This window comes from Microtus oregoni, unplaced genomic scaffold (assembly GCF_018167655.1).
Source record: "Microtus oregoni isolate MIOR12 unplaced genomic scaffold, Mior012 000006F_ref0000085, whole genome shotgun sequence".
NCBI classification, from domain to species: Eukaryota; Metazoa; Chordata; class Mammalia; order Rodentia; family Cricetidae; genus Microtus; species Microtus oregoni.
Window position 1 is genome coordinate 57,308,801 of NW_024543065.1, and position 24,294 is coordinate 57,333,094.

The following is a 24,294-nucleotide window of genomic DNA, read 5'->3' on the forward strand; positions in this document are numbered from 1 at the left end:
AAGAACAACTAGGTATAAGGTTTCTTGCTTTCTTGGCAGAGATGAAGCCCTAGCCATTGCAATGTAGGTAGAAGTGACTCATTCCATCTCTGGCCTGGGCTTAAAAACCTCTCTTGAACCTCTCTTCCTCCTACCCTAGTACTGCAATAATGCAGATCCCAGAGGGGACCCAGTAGAGGGTTTGGAGGCCCGGAGGGTCAGCATGTAACAGAAGGGAGCCTGAGGTCCCTGATTCACCCTGTGCTACACTGCCCACTGCAGACCCGAAATGCATCCTTCTGGGGAAAGACCGACCTCCTAAGGTCACTGAAATCTAGGGTGGACGCAGAAACAAAGAGGAAGGAAAGGGTCTGTCGAGTTACTCGGCTGAGGATCAGAGCCAGGATGCCATTTAGCTCCCTGTAGAGGGGAATATGCCTAAGGCTGAGGATGTGCCCACCAGAGGCCACACCCAGGGAAAGCCGCCCAGCCCTCATCAGCCATGCACCCAGGAAAGATGCCAGGTGGTAGCCAGTCACTACAGGCCTCACTCCCTGGATGAGGCAGGGTAGGGTCGGGCAGGGCGAGGCACAGACTCACTTTGGAATGCCTATTGGGAGAATCTTTGCCAGCTGCGTCCTGCCTGGAGGGATGCTTGCTGCCACTGCTTCCAGCCATGGCTGAGAGCCGGGCCTGGGCCGGCACGTGCCACAGAGGCTCTGCAGGAGAAGAAGAGAGACACTGGTGGTTAGGGGTGATACAGGCCAGGACCTGTACTACCCTACACCCTGGTTGCATGGCTCTACTCTGACTAACCTGTCTGCTCTGCAGGCTCTACCAATGCATGTTTTGGGCTACAGCAGCGCTCAGCAGCAGGGGACATCTACTGAGCCAGGAAGCACCCTGAGAGCCTTCCGTCATCGTCCCCCGAGGAGGGTGGGCACACTTGCCACATATGGCCAGCTGGAGTATCTCTGTGTACATGACATGTTCATTTCCTTCCCGTCATTCTAGGAGATTCTTTAACCTCATTGATGGAGTGGGAGGCTTTTAATTTTTTTTAAACTTTTATTTATTTCACCTCTCTGTGTGTGAGTGTGGGCGCTTGAGTGGTATGATAAATGTGTGGAGGTCAAGGACAGCTTTTGGGAATTGGTTCTCTCCTTCCACGTTACTGAGGTGGGAGTCTCTTGTTCTTTCTTTTGCATCATTCCAAGCTAGCTGGCCTAAGCTTCCAGACGATTCTCCTGTCACTGTCTTCCATCTTGCTGTACAAATGCTAAGATTACAGGTGCACACCACCACCACTGGTTTATAGATGTTCACCACATCTGGATTACAGATGCACACTACCACATCTGGATTGGAGATGCACTCTATCACATCTGTATCACTGATACACACATCTGGATTACAGATGTGCACCACCAAATCTGGATCACAGATAGATAGGCACCACCACATCTGGATTAGAGATGCACATCACCACATATGGATTGCAGATATGCATATCTGGATTACAGATGCACAACCCCGCATCTGGCCTTCTGTGTGGGTTCTAGGGATCTATTGGATATTATCAGGTTTGTGTGATAACTGTTTTCATTTATCAAGTCAAGTCCGTAGCCTTGCATTCATTTATTAAAAATTTTATTACTTCCTTTATTTGTGTGTATGCACATGTCCCTGGGGACTGGATTAACTATACGGCCCAAGCTGGCCCAGGACTCACTTTGCTTTTTTTTTTTAAAATATTTATTTACTTATTTATTTAGTATACAATATTCTGTCTGTGTGCATGTCTGCAGGCCAGAAGAGGACACCAGACCTCTTCACAGATGGTTGTGAGCCACCATGTGGTTGCCGGGAATTGAACTCAGGACCTTTGGAAGAGCAGGCAATGCTCTTAACCACTGAGCCATCTCTCCAGCCCCCCAGGACTCACTTTGATCTGACTCTTTCAGTCTCCCCAGCGTTGGGGCTGTACACATGTACCTCCATGCCTGGCTGCATACATCAGTTTGCTGGACAGCCCTACAATTCCTAAAGTGGGTACTGGAACTACCTTGAATAGCAGGGTGCTATTAAGGCTCAGAGAGGCTAGGGAACTGGCTCAAGATCACGCAGTCAGAAATGGTCAGACAGGAAGTGGAGGTCAGAGTCTATGCTGCCCAGCCCTCCACCTTTCTGGAGTTCCCAGCCTGTCAGCAACTGGCAGTAACTGTAAGGGCTTGGAAAATATCCTAAGGACAGGCCGTCCTGGGGCCTGGTAGGCATGACTCATTAGACCCTCAAGGGATGAAGTCACCACAGAGGTCCTGTGTTTGACCAGAAACTTGCAGCTGGGCTCATGGGAGTATGAGCTTCCAGCCTGAAGCTGAAGTCCCAAGGGTAGCTCAGGGCACCGCAGAGCTCATGTTCCTGCTGAGGAAGATGGGACGGGTCTAACAGACACTTTTCCAACCTGAGTGCTCTATGGTATAGGAAACACGTGTTGCATCCACACCCTGTGTGTGGTGGGTGATCCAACAGGCTTTAGCTCAAATCTCAATCATGCCACTCACCAGCAAGAACCTCTGGCAAGTGACAACCCTTCCAGGCCTCACCTGCCTCATTTCTGCAGGAGGGCAGGCATGGTGCCCGCTGCTGTGACTCAGAGGAAGGGAACGTGGGGCACCTAGTACAAGCCAGGCACACAGCAACTCCACAAAACCAGGCTGCTGATGTCATGACTGATCAGTTGCACAGGAGATGGGCAAAGCCCTGCGTCTGCCACTGCTCCGAGTCCTTGCCATTCCTTGCCACTCTTTTTGAATTCCTCCTTTTCTGGGTCTTCCACATATTCTGAACTTCTTAACGATTTCTTAGCACAGCTCTTCCCAGTACACATGCGTGTGTGTGTGTGTGTGTGTGTGTGTGTGTGTCAGGGAAGGCGTTAGTCACCATATAGTAAGGTCTCAGGGAAAGAAGCAGGTACAAGCAGTATACATGCGTGTGCATGTGTGTGTGTGTCAGGGAAGGCGTTAGTCACCATATAGTAAGGTCTCAGGGAAGGAAGCAGGTAGTGGGGCTCTAGGGAACAGAAGGGAAGCAGTCGGGTCTCCTGACCCCCATCTGGAGCCTATGCTGAATGCTGGAAAAGTCTCCCCACTTTGCAGTTTGCTGTGACATGAGAGCCAGGCAGCATTCCTCTCCTCTTCTGAATGGAGTGGGAAATAAAAGACAGATCACAGAGCCATGGGCAGCACCAGGCAGGACCAGCCCACTGCGGAGGAAGGAATGGTGCCCTCCGCCCTCCAGGCAGCAGAGAGATGCACAGTGGGGACAAGTCACCCCCTGCCTGGGGCTGAACCACGATCCCTGGTTCAGGACACCCACACACTGTACTGAGTCCTCCCTGATGCTAATCCTGGGCATGTGGCTGAGGTCACCTTTCCCAGCTGTCTGGGACTCCTCTCCACCTCCCAGGAGGGTGTCTGCTTCTCCACCTCCCCTTTCTAACACTGAGTTAGCCATCTTCCTTTGGAATCCACCCGACTGCTAATCAAAGGGGTTTCAAGGGTGTTACAAGAGGTTATGTTTAAAGTATTCATCCAAGTGGTGCAGGTACACAATCCATAATCATATCTGGTGTGTGTGTGTGTGTGTGTGTGTGTGTGTGTGTGTGTGTGTGTGTGTAAAAGATGCTCAATTCCATTAGTCAGAAAAATAGAAATCAGACCCAATGGTGTGGTCACACGTGCCTGTAATCCTAGTACTTATGAGGCACAGACAAGAAGAATCAAGAATCCTAGGCCATCCTCAGCTACACAATGAATGTCAGGCTACCCTGGGCTACATAATAAGATTTCCCCAAGTCAACGAACGAATACATGAAGTTTAATAAAACTGAACTAAAAGAAAGATACAAAGAAAACCACAGCATTCTAGCACTGTGTGTCCACTCGGACGGTCCAGACAGAAAGGTTGCAGCCATGTCACGGGTAGGAGTGGAAACGCTTCAACGTTCTGGGGTGTGGTTTGGCAGTTTCTTATGTTTGTTTGTTTGTTTATTTATTTATTTATTTTTTGGTTTTTCGAGACGGGGTTTCTCTGTGGCTTTGGAGCCTGTCCTGGAACTAGCTCTGTAGACCAGGCTGGTCTCGAACTCACAGAGATCCGCCTGCCTCTGCCTCCCGAGTGCTGGGATTAAAGGTGTGCACCACCATCGCCCGGCTGGGAGTTTCTTAAAAAGTCAAATACATGATGAAGCTATTTTATGCCTAGGAACACAGGCTCACGGAGAGATAGACGAAGATACTTCTAAGCAGCCTCTAACTGGTCCCCTCAGTATCCCTCAAGCACTGGAGTGGGTGGGGTATATTCAGACAAAAGAATACTGAATCCAGAAATCCTACACGACATCCAGTCACATGGCTGCCTGGCACTAGCATGACATAGAGCCACAGACTTCAGAAGCCCATGAGCAAAAAAGACACGGAATGATTTCATAGTCTCCATAGCCCCAAGCCAGATGAGAAGAAGGGAAGTCACCTGTGAGACCATCAGGGAGAGGCAGGGGGCACTGCGGCCCAGGACGTCTTACCTGGTTTTGGGCGCTCCATGGTGCTCTCCTGGCTAGTCAGGCCACCTGAAGAGGAGTCACCGCTTGACATCCCATCGTGGATAAAGTGAGGGTCAAAAGACAGTAGCGGGTGTGGGGCAGCTGCGTACCTGCAGGGTAGAAAGGAACGTCTCAGTGTGATGGCAGCAGGTAGTCGGTGGCTTTTTAGCACTCAGGAGGCTCTGCTGTGGGTTGGGGCAATGAGCGGCTGGCGAGGCTGGGCGAGGCAGCCTGGTGTTTGCTATTAACTGAAGCACAGCAAAGAGGCTCGCCTGGGACGCCTGCCAGGGAGGTGGTGGCAACAGGGAGTACAGGGCACAGCAGGCTTCTCAAGGAGGGAGGGTGCAGAGCCACTTGGGTGACTGCCCTGCTTATTCAGGGTTCTGCCTCTTGGCTGCAGAAAAGGGGTATCTAGCCTCCCTGGGAGCTCCCCTTTCTCTGAGGGGGCTAGGCAAGTCAGGCAGCATTTTGTGGTTACAGCAGACCCAGGCTGGATAGGATGGGTTTCATATCTCATTGTTGTCTTTTGCCTGGCCAGGTATAATCAATCGGTTCATAGGTCAGGGCCTCAGTTTCCCTAACTGTTAAGAGGTGATCACAACAGGCCCTTCCTTTCAGCACTTAGCTTGTGTCTGACACAGGACACACAGGGAATTGAGACATTTGGCCCATAGGCCATGGCAGTATTCCTTCACTGTTGGAGGGAGAGTTTATGGTAGGCAGGGCCCATGGCTTAAAAACAAGGCAGCTTTGAACTCAAACCCCAGTCCTCAGTCAGACAAGAGCTTTGATAGAGTTATAGCTGTGTTTGTTTTCTTAGGTGTGTGATTAATTCTTTTTTGTAAAAATAATTTATCTTTATTTTATGTGCATTGGTGTTTTGCTTGCACGTATGTCAGACTTTAGAGTTATAGACAGTTGTCAGCTGCCACGTGGGTGTTGGGAACTGAATCGGAGTCCTCTGAAGAGTAGTGGGTGCTCTTAACTGCCAAGCCATTTCTCCAGCCTCATGATTCATTCCTTAAAAAAAATATATATTTTTTTTAATTGCTGGTGGTGGTGGTACACGTCTTTAATCCTAGCACTCAGGAGGCAGAGGCAGGTGGATCTCTGTGAGTTCGAGGCCAGCCTGTCTTACAAAGCGAGTTCCAGGACAACCAGAACTGTTACTCTGAGAAACCCTGTCTCAAGAACAAAACAGAACACACACATCATCACATCTATTTAAGCATGTGCACATGTGCCTAGACCCATGTAGAGGTCAGAGGACTTGCAGGAGTCTGTTCTCTCCTTCTACCATATGGGACCAGGGATTGAACTTAGATTGTCAGGGCTGGCAGCAGGGGCCCTACCCACTCAGGAATCTCGCTGGCTCTGCCTTTTTGCTTGTTTCCATCTTGTTTTGAGACAATATCTCATGTAGCCCCCACTGGCCTGGAACTGGTGATGTAGCCGTCTCTCACCTTCCCTAGTGCTAGGATCATTAGTGTGTTCTGTGTTCTGTGTTTGATAATCACGGCCAAGGTTGGGGAGAGGAGAAATATCAGAACTGCCCCCAGATAGCAATGCACACCAGAGTCAAGGGCCAGAATTTAAGGGAGGTGGTGGTGGAGGGCTGGGCGCTCTTTCACCGTGGGGGCTGCTATAGACACCTGTTTGGGGGTTTGGATCTGGAATGGCGCTCCCAGCAAGAGCACATGCTTTAGAAGTTGACCCCAGATAGTGGGGCTGTTGGGACGGTTATAGAAACTTAGGGAGGTGAGCTCTACCTGGAAGAAATAGGTCACTAGTGGGCTCAGACTGCCCTTGGCCACTTCCTGCTGCACTTCCTGCTTCCTGGCCTGTTGTGGTAGGAACAGCTATCTTCCTCCACATGCTCCCACAAGCACACCGAACCAAGCAGCTATGAATCAAGCCCTGTGAAACCATAAATCAATTATTCTTCCGTGTCCCCCTCTGTCAGAATACAGTCCAAGAACAGAGTCCTGTGAGGGGAATTCTGAGTGCTTGTGAGAAAACTCTAAGAAACCAGGAGAAGAGTCTCGGGACCTGCTCCTTCAAAGACATGAATTTGTTCTGGGAACTTGTTTTCAAGCTCCTCCCAGGTGTGGCAGACAGGAGAGAGTTTCCTTCAGGTGATTTATTACAACTGGCTATTGTTGTTTATGCGTCTCTATGAAAACATGGTTTTGCTGTGTGTGACTTGTCCTTGTGACCATACTCTGCTCGTAGGAGTCTTCTCAACCTTTGGAGTAAGAATTGTCTGATGCTCCAAATAAAGCTAGCTCTTGCACGGGACTTTAGTTGGCCTCGTTCATTGGCTCCATTCTCCCAGGTCCACAGCCTCTAGAGCCTCTAGAGCTCCCATGTTGGTTTACCTCAGGCCAAGCTACGCGTGGAATGGCCCTTTCTGTCTATCTGGGGCTGGGCCAAGACAGATACATGGCACAGTTCTGGCTAAATGGGAGTTTATAATATTATTAAGACTTCAAAAGCCAGGCGGTGGTTACTCACCTTTAATCCCAGTACTTGGGAGGCAGAGGCGTGAGGATCTTTGTGAGTTCCAGGACAGGCTCCAAAGCTATAGAGAAAGCCTGTCTCAAAAAAACAAAAAAAGACTTCTACAAAATCTTTGTGGCTTTCTACTTCCACCATGTCACGGGCCACCAATGAGCTGGAAGGGGAAGTGACGGGAAGGATAACCGCTGGGACAATCTGGGGTAAGGGAGGACTGGGTGTAGGGGTGTGGGGAAGATAACAGCTGCTGGGGTAATCTGAGTCCTGTGAAGTCCTCTGTTGACCAACAGGGCAACTTTGGAGTAGATAAGGAACTTTGCTATTTTGGGGGATAGGGTTTCAATGTAGCCTATGTTAGCCTTGAGATCATATGTAGCTGAGGATTAACTTGAACTTTCCTGTCTCTAACCCGAGTTGCTGGAATTACAGGCAAGTGCCCACTTTAGGCTAGGCTTTGTGCATGTTAAGCCAAGCATTCTATCAACGGAGCAACATCTCCAACTCTTTTTTCCTCTGGTGCTACGACTTAACTGAGATTTTTGGGCACATATTCTACCAATGAATTATACACCCTCAGACCCCAAATGAATCTTTGTTAAGCTAAGTTTCTGAGATTTTCCAGCATAATCTGACTGAAATGGAAGGAATAGACCTCAGGGGCTCATGGCAAACATCTCTATCTCCTTGCTCCTAAGAAAGATAAGAAAACACATCCTCTGTGGGTACTGGCACTTGGACCAAGTCTGATGATAAGTCCACTCCCTGGGTCCACACGGTAGGAGGGGAGAGCCAACTCCTGCAAGTTGTTTTCTTACCTCCACATGTGTCGTGAACCGTGTGTGTGTGTCTGCGCACGCACACACTAGTTCACATGCATGCACACATAAGTACACACACACAAACCTGAACACACACACACAGAGGTGGTTTAACTAAGGTGTCCCCATAGTCTTGGACATTTGAATACTTGGTCCCCAATTGGTAGCACTATTTGGGTAGGTTTAGGAAGTGTGGCCTTGTTAGAGAAAGTATGTCATTGAAGGTTGGCTGTAAGAGCATAAAGGTTCTAGGCAGTGGTAGCACACACCTTTAATCCAAGTGCTTGGGAGGCAGAGGCAGATGGATCTCTGAGTTCAAGGCCAGCCTGGTCTACAGAGTGAGTTCCAGGACAACCAGGGCTACACAGAGAAACCTTGGCTCAAAAAACCAAACCAAACCAAACCCAAAACCAAAAGAACTCCCCCCAAACAAGCAAAGAACCAAACAAAGAACAAAAAAGTATAAAGGCTCGAGCCATTTGACTGTGCTCATTCTGTTTTGCAAATGCAGCTCACCTGCTGCTTTAACCACCACACCTGCACCTGCTGCTTCTGCGTGTCCACCATCACGGCCTCTAACCACCACACCTGCACCTGCTGCTTCTGCGTGTCCACCATCATGGCCTCTAACCACCACACCTGCACCTGCTGCTTTGCGTGTCCACCATCACGGCCTCTAACCACCACACCTGCTGCTTCTGCGTGTCCACCATCACGGCCTCTAACCACCCCTGCTGCTTCTGCGTGTCCACCATCATGGCCTCTAACCACCCCTGCTGCTTCTGCGTGTCCACCATCATGGCCTCTAACCATCACACCTGCACCTGCTGCTTCTGCGTGTCTACCATCAGGGCCTCTAACCATCACACCTGCACCTGCTGCTTCTGCGTGTCCACCATCACGGCCCCTAATATGCTGGGATCATAACCCAATCAACTCCTTGTTCTACAAGCTGCCTTGACAATGATGTTTGATCACAGCAATAAAAGCAGTGATATAGATGGCTTCTCATCCCCTCCTGATCTGGCTTGGCCTAGATACGACACCATAAATAGCTCTTGCCTTCTTGCCAGCTTGGAGCTGAGGCAGTTGCTGAGGGGACTGGAGATGTGACAAGGGCAACGTTGTGCCACCTGGGATGAATGGTCCTGAGCCCACCCTGCCTGGGCTGCCTTTGTGGCATAGAACACATTTCTATGAGTTTTGAGCCCACTTTTGGCGTCTCTGGCCCAAGTGACCCAATGATGTAGGCCTTGGATGCCAAGAAAGCATCCTGTCTGACCTTCACCTCAGCAGGGTGTGGCAGGAAAGAGAGACAGAGCTAAGACCCTCAACACTCAGCAGTGCTGAATGACTCCTGAGTCGCCCCAGCTTGAAGTCAGGGCTGTATCTATAAAGGACCTGCTCCAACTGCCAAGTTTAGCTCCTGAAGGGCACTGGACTTTCAGGAAACTCAAGTCCATGCCGCTGTCAAGAAAAGACCGACTATTCCCCTTCCTTCAACCTCGGCCCAGCCTTTCAGTTCTCCCAAAAGACTGATGACTCCAACAGTCCATTCTTCCTCCTGCATTTGTCTGAGGGCCCAGTGTGTGGTGGGTCTGGAGGTTTTACAAAAGCAGTGCTGAAGCCTTGCTGGCTTCACACACGGCCAGCTACCTTGGGAACACGCTCCACCATGGCTGCAAGTAGAAGCCCTGACTGATTCATTTGGTTCTTCACAAGGTCAGTGTCGAGTCCCTAGCACCGAAGCTGGGATCAGCCAGGAAAGAGGCACCTCACTGCTGCCCGGTGTCTGCTTTGCACGGCCTCCTGGATAAGAAAAGCCCTACTGAGCTTCACCACACTTCCCAGGATCCAATGAAGTAACAGTGAAGGTATGTAAGAAGTCTCCTGGGAGGTGGGCAGGAGGATGGCAAGCTCAAGGCTAGCCTAGACAACTTAAGGAGACCAATTCTCGAGATGAAAAGTAACAAGGAAGCTGGAATGCAGCTTAGCAGCAGGAGCTGGCTTAGCTTGTGTGAGACCTTGACTTTAGTCCCCAATACTGAAAAACACAAACCCAAAACTGGGCTGGTGAGACAGTGGGTAAAGGCACCTGCTCCAAGCTTGACTACTTGAGTTGGAGCCCCAGGACTAGCATGGTGGAAGGAGAGAATGACCTCCATACTTGTGCCTGGAATGCATGCGCCCACCACGACACACACGCACACAGATTAACTAAGAATGTAAAAGAAAAGAAAGAACAACAACAAAAAACCCAATCCAAATACAAAACGAAGAGCAGGTTCTCTGACAATATGAGAGAAAGAAAGTTGCTGAGTCGCCATTTCTGTGCTATGCAGAGAACCCTAACCTGACAGGTGTCTGTCTGTAGCTGGCTTCCTCTCTCAGCTGCTTCTCCCATTCAGGACAGGCTGTGCTGCTTCCAGTTACCTCACAGCTGTTTCAGATTTTTTGTTTTGTTTTTGTTTTCTGAGGCAGGGTTTCTCTGTGTAACTTGCTCTGTAGTCCAGGCTGGCATCGAATTCAGAGATCCGCCTGCCTCAACCTCCCGAGTGCTGGGATTAAAGGCCTGTGCCACCACCACCGGGCAGCTGTTTCATTTTGAGACTATCTCAGGCCAGCCTCAAACTCACTATGGAACCAGAGATGACCTGGAGCTTCTGTTCTTGCCTCCAGCTCTGGAGTGCTGGGACCACAGGCATGCAGCACCACCGCAGTTGCATCCACAGCACTGGAGATGCTAATTAGCTGCTTACAGGAGCTGGCTACCAAGTGAGCAGCGACATTTTGAGTGGGTCCTCACCTAAGTGTGTGTGTAGGCCAGATGTTAATCTCAGGTTAGATGTTAATCTTCAGGAGTCAGCCACATTAGTGTTTGAGATAAGGTCTCACTGGTGTCTGGGGTCAACCAGTTAGCTAGACTAGACAGTCATCAAGGGATTCATCTGTCTCTGCCTCCCCAGTACTGGGATCATACACAGTGTGTCCCCGACTGAGCATCTTCCTGAACAGGGTTTCTTATTCTCTCCATTTGCTGCTGTCTCTGGAAGGCTGGGCCATTTTTATTACTTCCAAATTTCGGTCAATCTCACTGAAATGAAGACAGCTCTTCTTTTGCCATGTATGTAGAGCTCTGGGCAAACATCCCTGAAAGAAGAGGGGGGCCGGATGGCTGTCTTCCATCTGACTCTGTTTTCTTGAGAAATAAAAATCACTTTCTAGATGAAGGGTTTGAGATTCTGACGAAAGGCTGAGTAGCTGTAGTTCTGGGGCTGTACGGCAGAAGCTGGTGTATTCTGAGCAGGTTGGGGGAAGGGTTCAAAGGTCACCAGGGTCAAACAACCAGGAGGCTCTACACTCACCACTACAGAGGAAAGAACTAGGGCGGAGATGAAGGTGAATCAGCGTGGCACGCAAGTGGAAAGCATGGCCCATGTGCCTCTCTCCTCCCTTCACTGATAGGACAGGGGGGCACAGGGGATGATGGATGATACAGCCACTGTCAGCTGTCACCCCCAACCATCACCTTCTCTGTCTGTTGGTGGAGCCAGGAGGCTGCAATGGTGGCCATCCCTCTGTCAATGACTTATATAAGTACTGATTGCTTATGTAGGTTCTGGACGTCAATGTGACTTTGCCAGAAGCTGACTGAGGCGTTCGAGAGACCTAGTTCCATCATTCTAGTTTTGTTTTGAGAGTGGGTGTCATTATGTAGTCCAAGCTGGCCTTGAACTGATCCTTGTGTACCAGCTTGTAGGCTGCTGCGACTACGAGTGTGTACCATAATGCCTGATAAATTCTTTCATTCTTTAAATAGCCATTTATCTATCTATCTTTATTTACTATTAAAAATTATATATTTATTTAATTTTATATGTATGAATGTTTTACCTGCATGCATATCTGTATACCATATATGCCTGGTGCTTGTGGAAATCAGAAGACAGTATTGGGTCCCACGGAATTGGAGTTACAGAATACTGTGGCCACTGTGTAGGTGGCTAGGAACCAACCCAGGTCCTCTGCAACAGGAGAAAATGGCCTTAACTACTGAGCCATTTCTCTAGCCCCTAAAAATTTATTATTTATTTTTAATTTATGTGTATCAGTGTTTTGGCTATAAATATATATATATATATATATATATATATATATATATATATATATATGTCCGTGACTCACTTGAATTCAGAGCCTATGGGGGCCAGAAGAAGGTACTGGAGGCCCTGGAGCTGGAGTTACAGATGGCTAAGAGCCATTATGTGCATGTGGGAACTGAACCCTGGTCTCTGCAAGAGCAGCTGGTGCTCTTAACTGCTTTTCTGCCCCACCCTGGGCCTGTTCATTTGTTCTTCCTTTTTCCTTCCTTCCTCTTCCTCCTAGTTTTTAAAAAATAAAATATAGGATCTTGGTACATAACTCTAACTGAAACTTCCTATATCAAGTTCTTCCATTTTTAAAACAAAAGTGTTGCTCAGGGTTGGGATGTGGTTCAGTTGGCATAGTGCTTGCTAGCATACACAGAGCCTTGGACTTGATCCTAGCACCAACAAGCCTGTGTAGCATCACACACCTGTAATCCCAACACTTAGGCTGAGGCAGGACCTCAGGGGCTCAGCAGTATCCTTGGCTATCTGATGGGTGTGAAGCCAACCTGGGTTACCTGAACCCCAGATGAGGGGTGGGGATATGGATACAAATGAGGATACAAGCAAGCTGAGTGCTAGCACTTGCCTCTCGGCCACTTCACACCGCTGCAGACACACCGTCCTCACCAGGACTGCCTACCTCTCTACACTAAGCCAAGGGAACCCCTTCTTCCCTGAAGCTGCTTCCTCTCAGCTACGTTCACAGCAACCTAAAAGTAACTGATGTGCTAGGATAGCTGAGCCGTGAGTTGCAGAGGCTAGGCACCACTGGGGCCCCAAAGGGACCTGTGGGCCAGGAAGAGCTAGAATCACCCAGAGCAAGTCCAGAGAAGCTGATACGCAGCCCCCAGGCATGTGTGTGACTGTGTGCAGGGCTCCAGGGGAGAGAAGCTCAGAATTCTTGGAGCAAGAGATGATCAGGGCCAGACCCAGCCAGTCACAGGCCTGATCCCTGTCCAGACTGCTTCCTACTAGCCAAAGTGATTCACTTTGCTGAGCCCCAGTTCTGCTTCTGCAAAATGGGGATAACCAATCTACTTCGTGAAGCTGCTGCGAGGACTCAGAAAAAGATGCATACAAATGTACCCACTTAGTTCCTCCCATTCATTCTGCTTTAAGTAGCAAAAGCAATGTAGGAAAAAGGCTGGCTTTCCAATAAATCGCTCGAGCAATCAGACATTCTTGGCAAAAATGAAAACCTGATCTAAACCTCTCACATAAACAAAAGTCAAAATAATCATGGATACTGGGTGCAGTGACACCTGTATAGGTTTCTGAGGATAAGGCAGGAGGATCTCAGTGTCAAGTCCTGTCTGGGATATAGCTGGGTAACTTAATGAAAGTGGAGAGAGGGGGGGAGAGGGGCAGAGAGAAAGGGCTAGAAATGCAGCTCGGTGATAAGAGCCCCTGCCTAGAATCCCCCAGTGAGGGGCTGGGGTGTGGCTCAGTGCTAGAGCACTTGTGTAGTATTAGAGAGGTCTTGGCTCAATTTTCATTATGAAGGGTAGTGGGGTAGGGGAATCAAGGACTTAAAATGCCCAACAGTAAAACCTCTGATTTATATTAGAAAAAAGAATGATGTCTTCCTTCCTTCCTTCCTTCCTTCCTTCCTTCCTTCCCTTTCTTTTTTAAAAGGAAAGATCCTATAAAGAAGATAAAAAGTAAACTCGTGGCTGATCACACAAAGAGCTCTCAAATGCTGCAAAGCCCCAAATGAAGTAGGATCTGGGCAAAGGCTCACAGGCATTTCACTGGAGAGGATACATAGCTGGCAGATCACACACAAGATGCTTAGCTCTGTTGGCCCTCAGAGCAATGCAAATTACAATGACAATGAGACAGCATGATGCACCCATCAGAAGAGCAATGCAAATTAAAATGACAATGAGACAGCACGATGCACCCATCAGAAGAGCTAAGAAGAACGGTGGCAATGCCACATGGCAGGGAGACTGCGGAGAAACTGGATCACGCATATGCTGCTGGTGGGAACGCAAAATGGACTTACCACATGGTAAGCAACTGTACTGGGCACCGATCCCAGACAAGTGGAAACTTATTTTCATGCAGAAATGTATATGTTTGAACATACATGTTACATGTTCACAGCCTGAATATTTATAATAGCCCAAAACTCAGAAACTCGCCAAGTTATCTTTATAGGATAACTTAAAATGGGTTAACCCACTTTACCAATGAGCTGCATCTTCTTTTTTAAAAAACAAAACAAACAAAAACTAAAATATTGTTTTATTTTATGAGTGTTGCCTGCATGTATATATTTGTATCACATATGTGCCCAGTGCCTGTGGGGGTCAGAAGAGGATTTGGATCTTCTGGAACTGGAGTTACAGACAGCTGTGAGGTGTCACGTGGATGCAGGGAACAGAGCCTGGGTCTTCTTCAAGAGCAGCCGGGGCTCTTAACTGTTGAGCCATTGTCCAGCTCCCTTACTTTTTATTTTTGAGACAGGGTCTCACTAAGTTGCATGGGCTGGCCTTGAACTCACTCTGTATTCCAGATTAGGCATGAACTTTTGGCCCTCCTGCTTCTTCCTGTCTTAGGGTGTAGAGTGGCCGGGACTGCAGGCCCAGCCGTGGCAGCGGCGCAGCCCCACCACATCTGCTAGTACTCAGTTGCTGCCATTTGCAGTCTCGGTCCTTACTGAGGCCCACGTGTCACCCCAGCATACTATCCATTCCAAAATCTTCTTTGCCTCTCCTTCATCCTGCTGTTCTGATCATCCATGCTCCCTCCCCTCAGGGGGAAACTCCCACCACTGCCCCTGGTATGGGCCTCCTGGGGAGAGCTGATGTGCTTGCTCTCTCTCTAGCACAAGCAAAGGAGGACAGCAAGACCCTGGAAGATGAGGAGGCCGAACACTCCTGCTAGCACCTGACACACCAAAAGCTCTTGGGGTCTTGTGCTGAGTGAGTGCTCAACAGTGGGTTCCCCTCCCCCTTGATTTTCTAACAGAGGCCTAGCATCCAACAAGGAGCAGTGTGGGGTTCTCAGAGCACTGTCTACTGCAGGCCTTCCAGACAGAAACCCAGGGAAAGCCCAGGCCTGTGTGCCTCAGTCCTCCTTGGGGAGAGAACCTCAGTTTGTTGGACTGGTCCCGGCCTAGAGGTTTTGCTTCAAATAAAGCACCTGTTCTTTCCTGTCACCACTATAAACCAAGAATTCGCCACTTGTCAGTCCCAGTGCTCAGTGGAGAAACGGACCAGGCCTTGAAGCAAACTTACACTTTTTTTCCCTGTGCATATGGACATAGGCCATGCCCGAGTGGTTGGCCTCTCTCTACCATATGTGGCATGCCTCTGTGGCTGGCCTTGTCTGTGTCCTTTGCCTCCCTTTCTGTCCCTTTCTCTTTTCTATCCACCTTAACTGGCCTAAGAGAAGGCAGTTGCTTGTGGCCACAGTCAGGTCAGGGACCAGAGGGGACTGAGGGGCAGAGCTGGCCTATTCCTTCCTTGGGTCAGGCAGGTTTCCAGGAGGAGCACCTACACTCAGGTGAGGGGGCTTTCTGGTTGTGGAATGATATTTTAACTGGGCAAAGATGAACATTTCTTTAACCGTGCACAGGTGTGTTACCTTTGTTTGTGCTGCATTGGTTCAATCATGAAAAGATGTGCTGCCTGTGTTAAACACCTGATTGGTCTAATAAAAAGCTGAACATCCAATAGGTAGGCAGAGAATGGATAGGCAGGGCTGGCAGGCAGAGAGAATAAATAGGAGAAGAAAAAGAGAGGAAAAAAAGAACGAGAGGAGAAGAACAAGGGAGATGCCTGGGGCAAGAAGTCGCTCAGGCGCCAGCCAGCCAGCCAGCCAGAGAGAAGCAGTGAAAGATACACACAGGAAAGGTAAAAAGCCCCAAGGCAAAAGGCAAATAAAGAGAACAGGTTAATTTAAGTTAAAAGAGCTAACCAGAAACAAGTCTGAGCTAGGCCGAGCATTCAAAACTAATAAGTTTCTGTGTGATGATTTGGGAGCTGGCCGGTGGCCTAAGAGAAAGGCTGGGAAACAGACTCCCTACTAACCTGCAAGTGGAGACGGCCAGTGGGGCTGGTGGCTGGCATGTAAGGGACTGCAGTATTCTAGGGGCCTTGGCCAGTCATCATGACAGACAGAGGATGTGTTCTGAGGGCTCTGGGAATTCTGGAAGGGTCAGCCATGCCAGAGGAGGTATGGTAACAGTCTGGGAGGCCGAACAGACTACAGGGAAGAGGTGGGAGGCATTCAGAGAGAATGAGGCTCACAACAAAACCTGGAGGACAGCCATGGGGTGGGACCATCACCAATATGCTGGGAGGACCTGGGATACCAGAGCTGCAGACAGCTAGGAACAGGTTCGGATCAGATCTCACAGGGTCTAGAATGCCAAACGGTCCAGTTTGGGTTTGTTCAAAGTTTGGAGAACTTTGAAGACTTTGTCAAGATTGCGTAAGCTGCCAGGTTGGGTTTGGCTTTAAGGGGGAGAAGTCAGAAAGACCATGTAACCTGGAAAATACTGATGGCCTAGTTTTGACGAGTGAGAGCTACAGAGAGATGAATGGGATGCTGGATGGTTTGGCTCCAAAAAAGTGATATAGGTGTCCAGAAAATGGCGACCCAAATTCTCCTGCTAGGAGAACCGATGACAAGACCCAAATTCTCCTGCTAGGAGAGCCGATGACAAGTCTTGCCCGAGCAGCTTAACTCTGATTTTTTTTTGTTGTTCTGTTTCTTTGTTCTAAATTTTAATTTGAAATTGCCGATAGCCTGGTGGTCATCTGCTAACCTCCAGGGGTCCATAAACCCCAGAACATGGCAAGTAAGATGGTGAGGTGCCTTTCCTGGGAATAAAAAGCTGAAGCAGCCTTCACCAGATGACATCATTTCAAAAGCAAGGGGAACTCTGACCTTTCTGGAGACGGCTTGTATCTTGCGTAGGTGGCAGATCCTGGGGTGGAGAAGCTCCCAGAAGGCTGTCGGTAGGGAGGGACTCTGTCGGCCCCTGCTGGTGATGCTGTGAACGGTGTCTCTGGGAAGCTGACAGGCCTGCAAAGGCACAAGAGCAAGGAAGTTAGGTAAGGAAGCCTTCCTGAGGACCCTCATATTCAGTCAAATTCTGCCTGCTATCCATCCCGATTTTCGTGTGAGGCGGAGGGAAGGTAGGAAAGCCCCTCTTCTTTGCTCTGGGCCCCAAGCTCAGCTTCTGCAGTTAGGACAGGGGCCACTGGGGACAATTCTCGGCCCTTTCCTCGGACAAGATGTTCCTCTGTCCTTCATATATATATGAAGTGTACGAGTATTTTGCCTGCATGTATATATGTACATCACATAGGTATCCTGATGCCTGCAGAGGGCATCGAATCCCTTGGAACTGGAGTTAGAACGGCTGTGAGCCACCATGCGGGTGCTGGGAACCGAGCCCAGATCCTCTGCAAGAACAAGTGCTTTTAACCGCTGAGCCATCTCTCCAGCCCTATTCATTACAATCTTTTACAGGGTCTCACTGTGTAGTCCTGGCTGGCTTGGAACCCACCACCTAGACCAGACTGGCATTGAACTTACAAAGATCCAACTGCCTCTGCCTCCCAATTGCTGAGATTACAGGTGTGCACCATCTGCCTGCCTCTCTCTCTCTCTTTATATTTATTTATTTATTTTTTTTTAGAATGGGGAGGGATGGAGGGTCACACTCTCAACATGCTTTATCTTGTAATATATGATGCATCCAAGTGAATATCTTGGCTGGGCCATACTCAGAAGTCTGGAGCAGAAGGCTTTTCACTTCCAGGCTAGCCTGAACAACATAGCAAGATCCTGTTCTTACTAAGGCAAAGAGCAAGCTGAGGATGCAGTGGAAGAATACTTGCCTAGCATGCCAAAGGACCTAGGTTCAATCCCTAGTATCACTAAATAAAACAAAACAGTATTAAATACTAATATCAAGTCCCTGAGGTGACTACCAGCCCAGGGGCTCGATAGCAGCTGTGACAGCTACCTGCATGGGCTTTTCCCTTGGCCTGCTTCCCTGCAGAAGCCAGTCCTACATGTTTTGTTATTGGCCTTTGAAAAAGACCTTTTCCAGCCTCATATGGAGACCTCTCCATCCCTGTCCGAGGGCCCGTGGGCCTGCCCAGGAGTAGAGAGGAAAGAAGACACAATGGGAAGAACAGAGGGGTAAGAAGGGAAAATGGCCAGATGAGGTGTCAGCCTTTAATCCCAGCACTCAGGAGGCAGAGGCAGGAGGATCTCTGTGAGTTCAAGGCCAGCCTGGTCTACAGAGGGAGTTCCAGATTAGCCAGAGTTAAACATACAAGCCTTGTCTCAAAAACTGAAACAAAAGAAACAAACAGAAAGAAGAGAAATGACTGGGGGGGGGGAGACAGAACAAGGGTCGGAGAGAGAAGGGTGAGGGAAGGCTTGTGGCCAGGTGGGACACTAGGTGGTAGTGGTGTCTGGGGGTCCTTACCTCTTGCTGTGCAGTGGCTGGGACTCTCGGAAGGGGACCATGGGCGTCTGCTTCGGGAGTCGGCTCAGGGACTGGGCATGGCCGGGAGTGGCAGGGGTGGTCCACTTGGTGGCTGGCAGAGAGTTGTGGGAGGCAGGCCCGCTCCACTGCCAGGAAGCATTGCTGCGGTAGGGGGGCCGGCCCCCAGAGCTGGTGGTTTCTGACTCCGTCTTGGGCTCTGAAGTATTCATATCATAGGTCTCTGGCCACCCCCTAGAAAAACAAGTTTATTGCTTCCAGGGTCTGGGCCCACTAGCATGCAGGCCTTCTGCTTGAGGGGAACTGGCTGGTTTACCACCACACCATGCTGGTTCAAGGCGGTGTGACATCCTTCAAACGAGGGCCTGAAGTTAACCGGCCGAAAATCCTAGGCCAGACCCAACACAGGGCTACAGTGGCTAAACCTGAGTCTCTTTCTTCCTCCCAGTCTTGGCTTTTCCTGGTCCCCTCCCCTTCTCTCTGGCCCAGGCCTCTAGTCAGCCAGTGTCTTCAATGAATGAATCGGCCCTTCCCAGCCCCCAAGCAGTACTGGGGCCGGAAAAAGTCGACACCCTCAAAATCAAAGGACAGTCTCTGCCTTGTTCCTAAGGATCTCAAATACCGCTAGAAGAGAGGCAGGTGACCTACTTTGCAAGGTGGTTAAAAAAAAAAAAAAAAAAAAAGCCTATGAAACCCAGAACCCTGGAAACAGACGCAGAGCGGCCTGTGTCTGGCTGGCACATGCACCACGGTGCGGCGATCCTGCCTGGGGCTGTAGGATCCAAGCTGGGCTGGCACCTCCGCTACTGGTGCCACGCAGCTCACCACGCAGCCCGGGAGGGATCCTGAGCTTATAGAAATCCAACCTCTCAGATCCCGAGAGCCAAGCTCTGAGAGGCAGGCTCGGAGCATCTCATCCTCTCCAGACACTCAGGTGCGGCTGCTGCAGAGCCGGCAGGGGACCTGAGGATATGCTCCTGTCCAGGCCCTACTCAGGGTGCCTCTCGGGCTGTAAGACAGAGCTGATGTTCAGCAGGTCCTTATGGCTGTTTTGGGGATCAGATGCCACCCAGGGACCAGGTAGGGAAGAGAAGGGACACAACTGTCCCTACTGGCAGATACTAGAGCTAGCAGAGAGGCCAGGCTGGCAGAGGTTGAGGAAGGCCACATATCCTGAGCATTGCTGTGTGCTCTGAGCCAGGCGGATCCCACTTCTGGATGCCAGGCATGAGCATGTGACCCACACCCAACCAATCAGAAACACCTCTCACCATACACAGTGACTAGGGTAGGACTGTCATAGGCTCTAAGCAGTTCCTAGCAGAGCAGGGAGCACAACCTGGGAGCCACTTCTGGAATACCCGGGGTGGGGATGGGGAGTGTAAAGATCTATTTCTGCAGGCAGGCGTTGCTATGCTAGGGAGACCTAGTCCAGGGCTCTGCTACCTGTGGTGGGGGACTGGCTGAGAGAACACAGCAACTAAGCTGAAGACCTTGAATTTTGGAACCTCTGGCCTTTACCTCCTGAGTGCTGGGATTAGAGTGTGCAGAGGGACTGAACCCAGGGTCTTCTACGTTAGCTGAACACTACCAATTAAGCCATACCCTCCATTCTAGCATATTGTTTTACAGCTGAGAAATTCAGTAACCTGTTCGAGCTCTTATACAATAGCTAGCAATAGTTGGAAACTGAGCCAGAGTGGTGGTGGCACATGTCTTTAAACAGCACTAGTGGAAAGCGGCAGGGAGATCTCCGATTTCAAGGCCAGTCTGGTCTATATAGTTCCAGGCTACGTGGTGAGATCCTGCTTTAAGGCCAAAAAAAAAAAAAAAAAAAAAAAAAAAAAAAAAAAAAAAACACACTAGCCTTGCCATGCCCAGAGTCCGCATTTGGCACCATTTCACTCTCCACCCTCCCTCAAGCTTAAACGCTGCCTGTCCCTCTTCCCTGTTCCCCGAGTCTTGGAGAGGATGACACAGATACCCCATTTATGCCTGAGCTTCTCTGCGGTCACCCTGACCGCTGCATAAAGCAGCCTCTGTGACCAGCGCTGACAGCATCATGACCTATAGGGAGAAGTGGTTACTTGCAGACAGTGCGACAGGTACATTACATTCATTTAGCAAATGGCTGGCAGTGGCATCCCCAGTGGGGCCTACAGCCTTCCAAGCCAGGCTTATAGTATAAGACGTGGATTTCCTCCTGTGGGGCAGGCCTCTAACCCAGGCAAAGCAACTCATTGCCCCACCCCAGCACTTCCTGAGACTGGGTCTTTCTCATAGTCGAGGCTAGCTTCAAATTCAGCCGTCTTTCTCCAGCCTCTTGAGTGCTGGGTCACAGTCAGGTGTCCTCCCAATACTTGCTTCTTTTTTTTTTTTCTTTTGCTGTGTTTGTAGGGGAATCTCACTCTTTAGCTTTGGTTGGCTTGGAACTTGCTCTGTAGACCAGGGTGACTTGAACTCACAGAGATCCACCTTCTTCTGCCTCCTGGGTGCTGGGATTAAAGGTTAGCATTACCATACCCAGCCCTGATGGAACTCTGCACTTTGGGCTTGAGGTGCATTAAACCAACTGCAGACTGAAATGGGAGGGGTCTGGGAGGGGCATCTGTATCGGACAAGTAGGGAACTTGTTTTTTTTTTTTTTTTTTTTTTTTTTTTGGTTTTTCGAGACAGGGTTTCTCTGTGGTTTTGGAGCCTCTCCTGGAACTAGCACTTGTAGACCAGGCTGGTCTCGAACTCACAGAGATCCGCCTGCCTCTGCCTCCCGAGTGCTGGGATTAAAGGCGTGCGCCACCACCGCCCGGCGGGAACTTGTTTTTGTTCTCTAAACCTGGAAAGCCAGGTTCACTTGCTGCTTATCATGAAGACTACAGTTTGGATCCCAGTATGAGGTCAGGTGGTTCACAAACACCTGTAACTCCAGCTACAGGGACCTGATGCCCTCTCTGGCCTTCCAGGTCACCTGCACAGATAGGCAGACTATAGCAGCAGCCTTCACCAGCCAGAAGCTTTTGTCACGTGTAGGCCTTCCAGCTAGGCTGGTTGTCAGGGTCTCAGGTGTTTGGGGCTGTCTGTGAACTTAACACGGTGGAGCCTGTCCTCGAACTCCTGACGCCCCTGCCTCTACCTCTCAAGTGTTGGACTGCAAGCACACACCCCCTACCTTGTACAGCCACTTCACAGTCTTCCTTTTCCTGTAGAACACAAACTCCACGGCTCTATGCCTAGCACTGCAAATGGGGCTTGAGTACAGCAGGGAGCCCAGTGGACGTCCCGGTGTGTCCTGGGACAAGCTGCTTGTGCTCTCTGTGCATCCTCTAGGAGATGTGACTACTATGCACTCACGGACGCTGTGGAGGGGCACACTGAGAACCAGTTCCCACAAGGATTTCATTTATTCTATCCCCACTCTCATTAGTGCTACTGAAATAGCTCATCACAGTGGTTCCCAACCTGTTTGAGTCCTGGGGGGCTCAATCGACCCTTTCACAGGGGTCACATAGCAGATATCCTGTATATTGGATATTTACATTACAATTCCTAACAGCAAAATTGCAGTTAGCAATGAAAATAATTTTATGGTTGGGGGTCACTACAACATGAGGAACTGTATTAAAGGGTTGGAGCATCAGAATGCTGAGAACCACAGGTTTATCAAGTTCCTTTCCAGAGGTCTTCCCTGAGATTCCCCGAGATAAGTATGACAGGGAAACCTCTAAGCTGCTAATCTTGCCCCCCCCCCCCCCGCCCGCCTCTCAGGGCAATGCCCTTACCGTCGGGGAGTGCCGTCTTCAAAAGGCGGGATGATGACTACCTTCACCGTGACGGAGGTGCGCAACAGGTCGATCATCTGGTCGTGGCTCAGTGTCACCACAGCCACCTTGCAGATCTCCACCAGTCGGCTGCCTTGCCGGAGGCCAGCCTGCCAGGCAAACCCATAGTCCTCCACTTCAGCCACTGTCCCGTCGTACTTCACATGGAAGCCCAGCTGCCCTAGGCCATTCCGCCGCAGGGTCATATCCACCGTCTCCCAGCCGTTGGTCATTACCTGTGGGCAGTGGGTGGGATGAGTCTCCGCTATCTGGGTCAGAGGCTCTGAAGACCCTGGTCAGATTAGCCCCCTCTGGGATGGACTGGCAAGTCCCACTTGCCTTCCAGGGGCTGTCAGGATCTCAGATGGTGCACATCACCAGAGCCCAGTTTTCCCGGGAAATAAGCACATGCCACTGTGGCTGGTATCTCAGAGAAGATTACAGTCATAGACTATTCTCCAAATATTCCTGCCTCCGTCCTTCCTCAGGCCTTCTGGGACTGCACCTCCCAGCGCATGGCAGACAGCTGAGTGAGCCATGAGGCAAGCAGGCATATCCTTTTGGTTAGGGTATTAATTTTGTGGCACTGGGTATGAACTCTAGGGTTATGTGTAAGTTAGGCACTGAGCCACACCCCAGCCCCGCTCACTGCCGGGTTCTAGGAAAATGCCCTTAACACTGAATGACACCTTCGGCTCCTTACTGGTAGATCTGAGGCAAGTGGGCAACCACTGAGTCTGTGTGTGCATTTGTGCATGCGTATATGTCCAGGCACGTGCAGGTACGGGTCAGAGAATGACATCAAGTGCCCTCCTCCATGGTTTCTGCCTTATTTTCTTGAGGCTGGGTCTTTCTCTGAGCCTGGAGCTTGCTGCTTCTTAGCTAGGATAGTAGCCAGAAAACCCCACTGACTTGTCGTCTGTCTCTCACGCCTAGTGTTGGAATTGCACATGGCCAAGCCTAGCTTTTTTGTTGTTGTTGTTGTTAAAGATTTTATTTATTTATTTATTATGTATAGAAAGTCTGCCTCCATGTATGCCTGCAGGCCAGAGGGTGCCAGATCTCATTACAGATGGTTGTGAGCCACCATGTGGTTGCTGGGAATTGAACTCAGGTCCTCTGGAAGAACAGTCAGTGCTCTTAACCGCTGAGCCATCTCTCCAGCCCCCAAGCCTAGCTTTTTATGTTGGATGCTGGGGATGAAACCGCAGGTCTCCATACTTTTACAAGTGCTCCTACCCCATGGAGCCATTTCCCAGTGTCTCTAGCCTTCCTAAAGCCGCAGCTACACCCCTGCTGAGCTTTGACTTGGGTGTCTGGCCTCTCTGAGGACGGTTCTGATGCTACAGACACAGGTACAGCACCGCTGGTTCCATGGCTGGGGAAGCAGTGGTGCTGCTGGCTGCAGGACCGCAGTGCTGGTGTCTTTGCTGCATGGCTCTCTTCCACTTCTATTTTTTGTAGTCTTGTGGGATTCCCTTCTGTATGCTATGAATATGTTTTATTACCATTGGCTAATAAAGAATCTGTTTGGCCAATGGCTCCGGTATATTTCTAGTTAGGTCTTACATCTTAAATTAACTCATTTCTGTTAATCTGTAAATCACCACAAGGCTGTGGCTTATTGGTTAAGTTTCTGGTGTCTTTCTCCTTGGGCAGCTACATGGTGTTTCCCCGGCTCTGCCTTCTTTCCTCCTCTATCTCTGCTTGGATTTCCTACCTTGCTATATTCTGCTCTGCCATAGGCCAAAGCAGCTTCTTTATTAACCAATGGTAATAAGATATATTCATACCACATTGAGGGGAATCCCACATCATAGTCTTGTATTTTTTCTTTTTAATGAGTAAGGTAACCCCTTCATTCTTCATTACGATGATCCTTCATTACTACTCTAGTTCCAGTTTAAAAGGCACTTCTGCAGGCCAGACCTCC

The 24,294-nt window shown here is 49.7% G+C and overlaps 1 protein-coding gene across 3 annotated transcripts in view; it reads right to left on the bottom strand.

The window, feature by feature from the left end:
- The window catches only part of Sipa1l3 (signal induced proliferation associated 1 like 3), a 206,208-nt gene that overhangs the window by 34,588 nt on the left and 147,326 nt on the right, over positions 1 to 24,294 (bottom strand). For all 3 annotated transcript variants that reach the window (XM_041653354.1, XM_041653355.1, XM_041653357.1), the window contains exons 10-14: positions 22,323 to 22,597; positions 18,529 to 18,780; positions 16,971 to 17,108; positions 4,565 to 4,692; positions 580 to 698 (exon numbers count right to left, since the gene is read on the bottom strand). In XM_041653354.1, the coding sequence (XP_041509288.1) occupies positions 580 to 698; positions 4,565 to 4,692; positions 16,971 to 17,108; positions 18,529 to 18,780; positions 22,323 to 22,597 (912 nt within the window). The remainder of the gene's footprint in view (positions 1 to 579; positions 699 to 4,564; positions 4,693 to 16,970; positions 17,109 to 18,528; positions 18,781 to 22,322; positions 22,598 to 24,294) is intronic.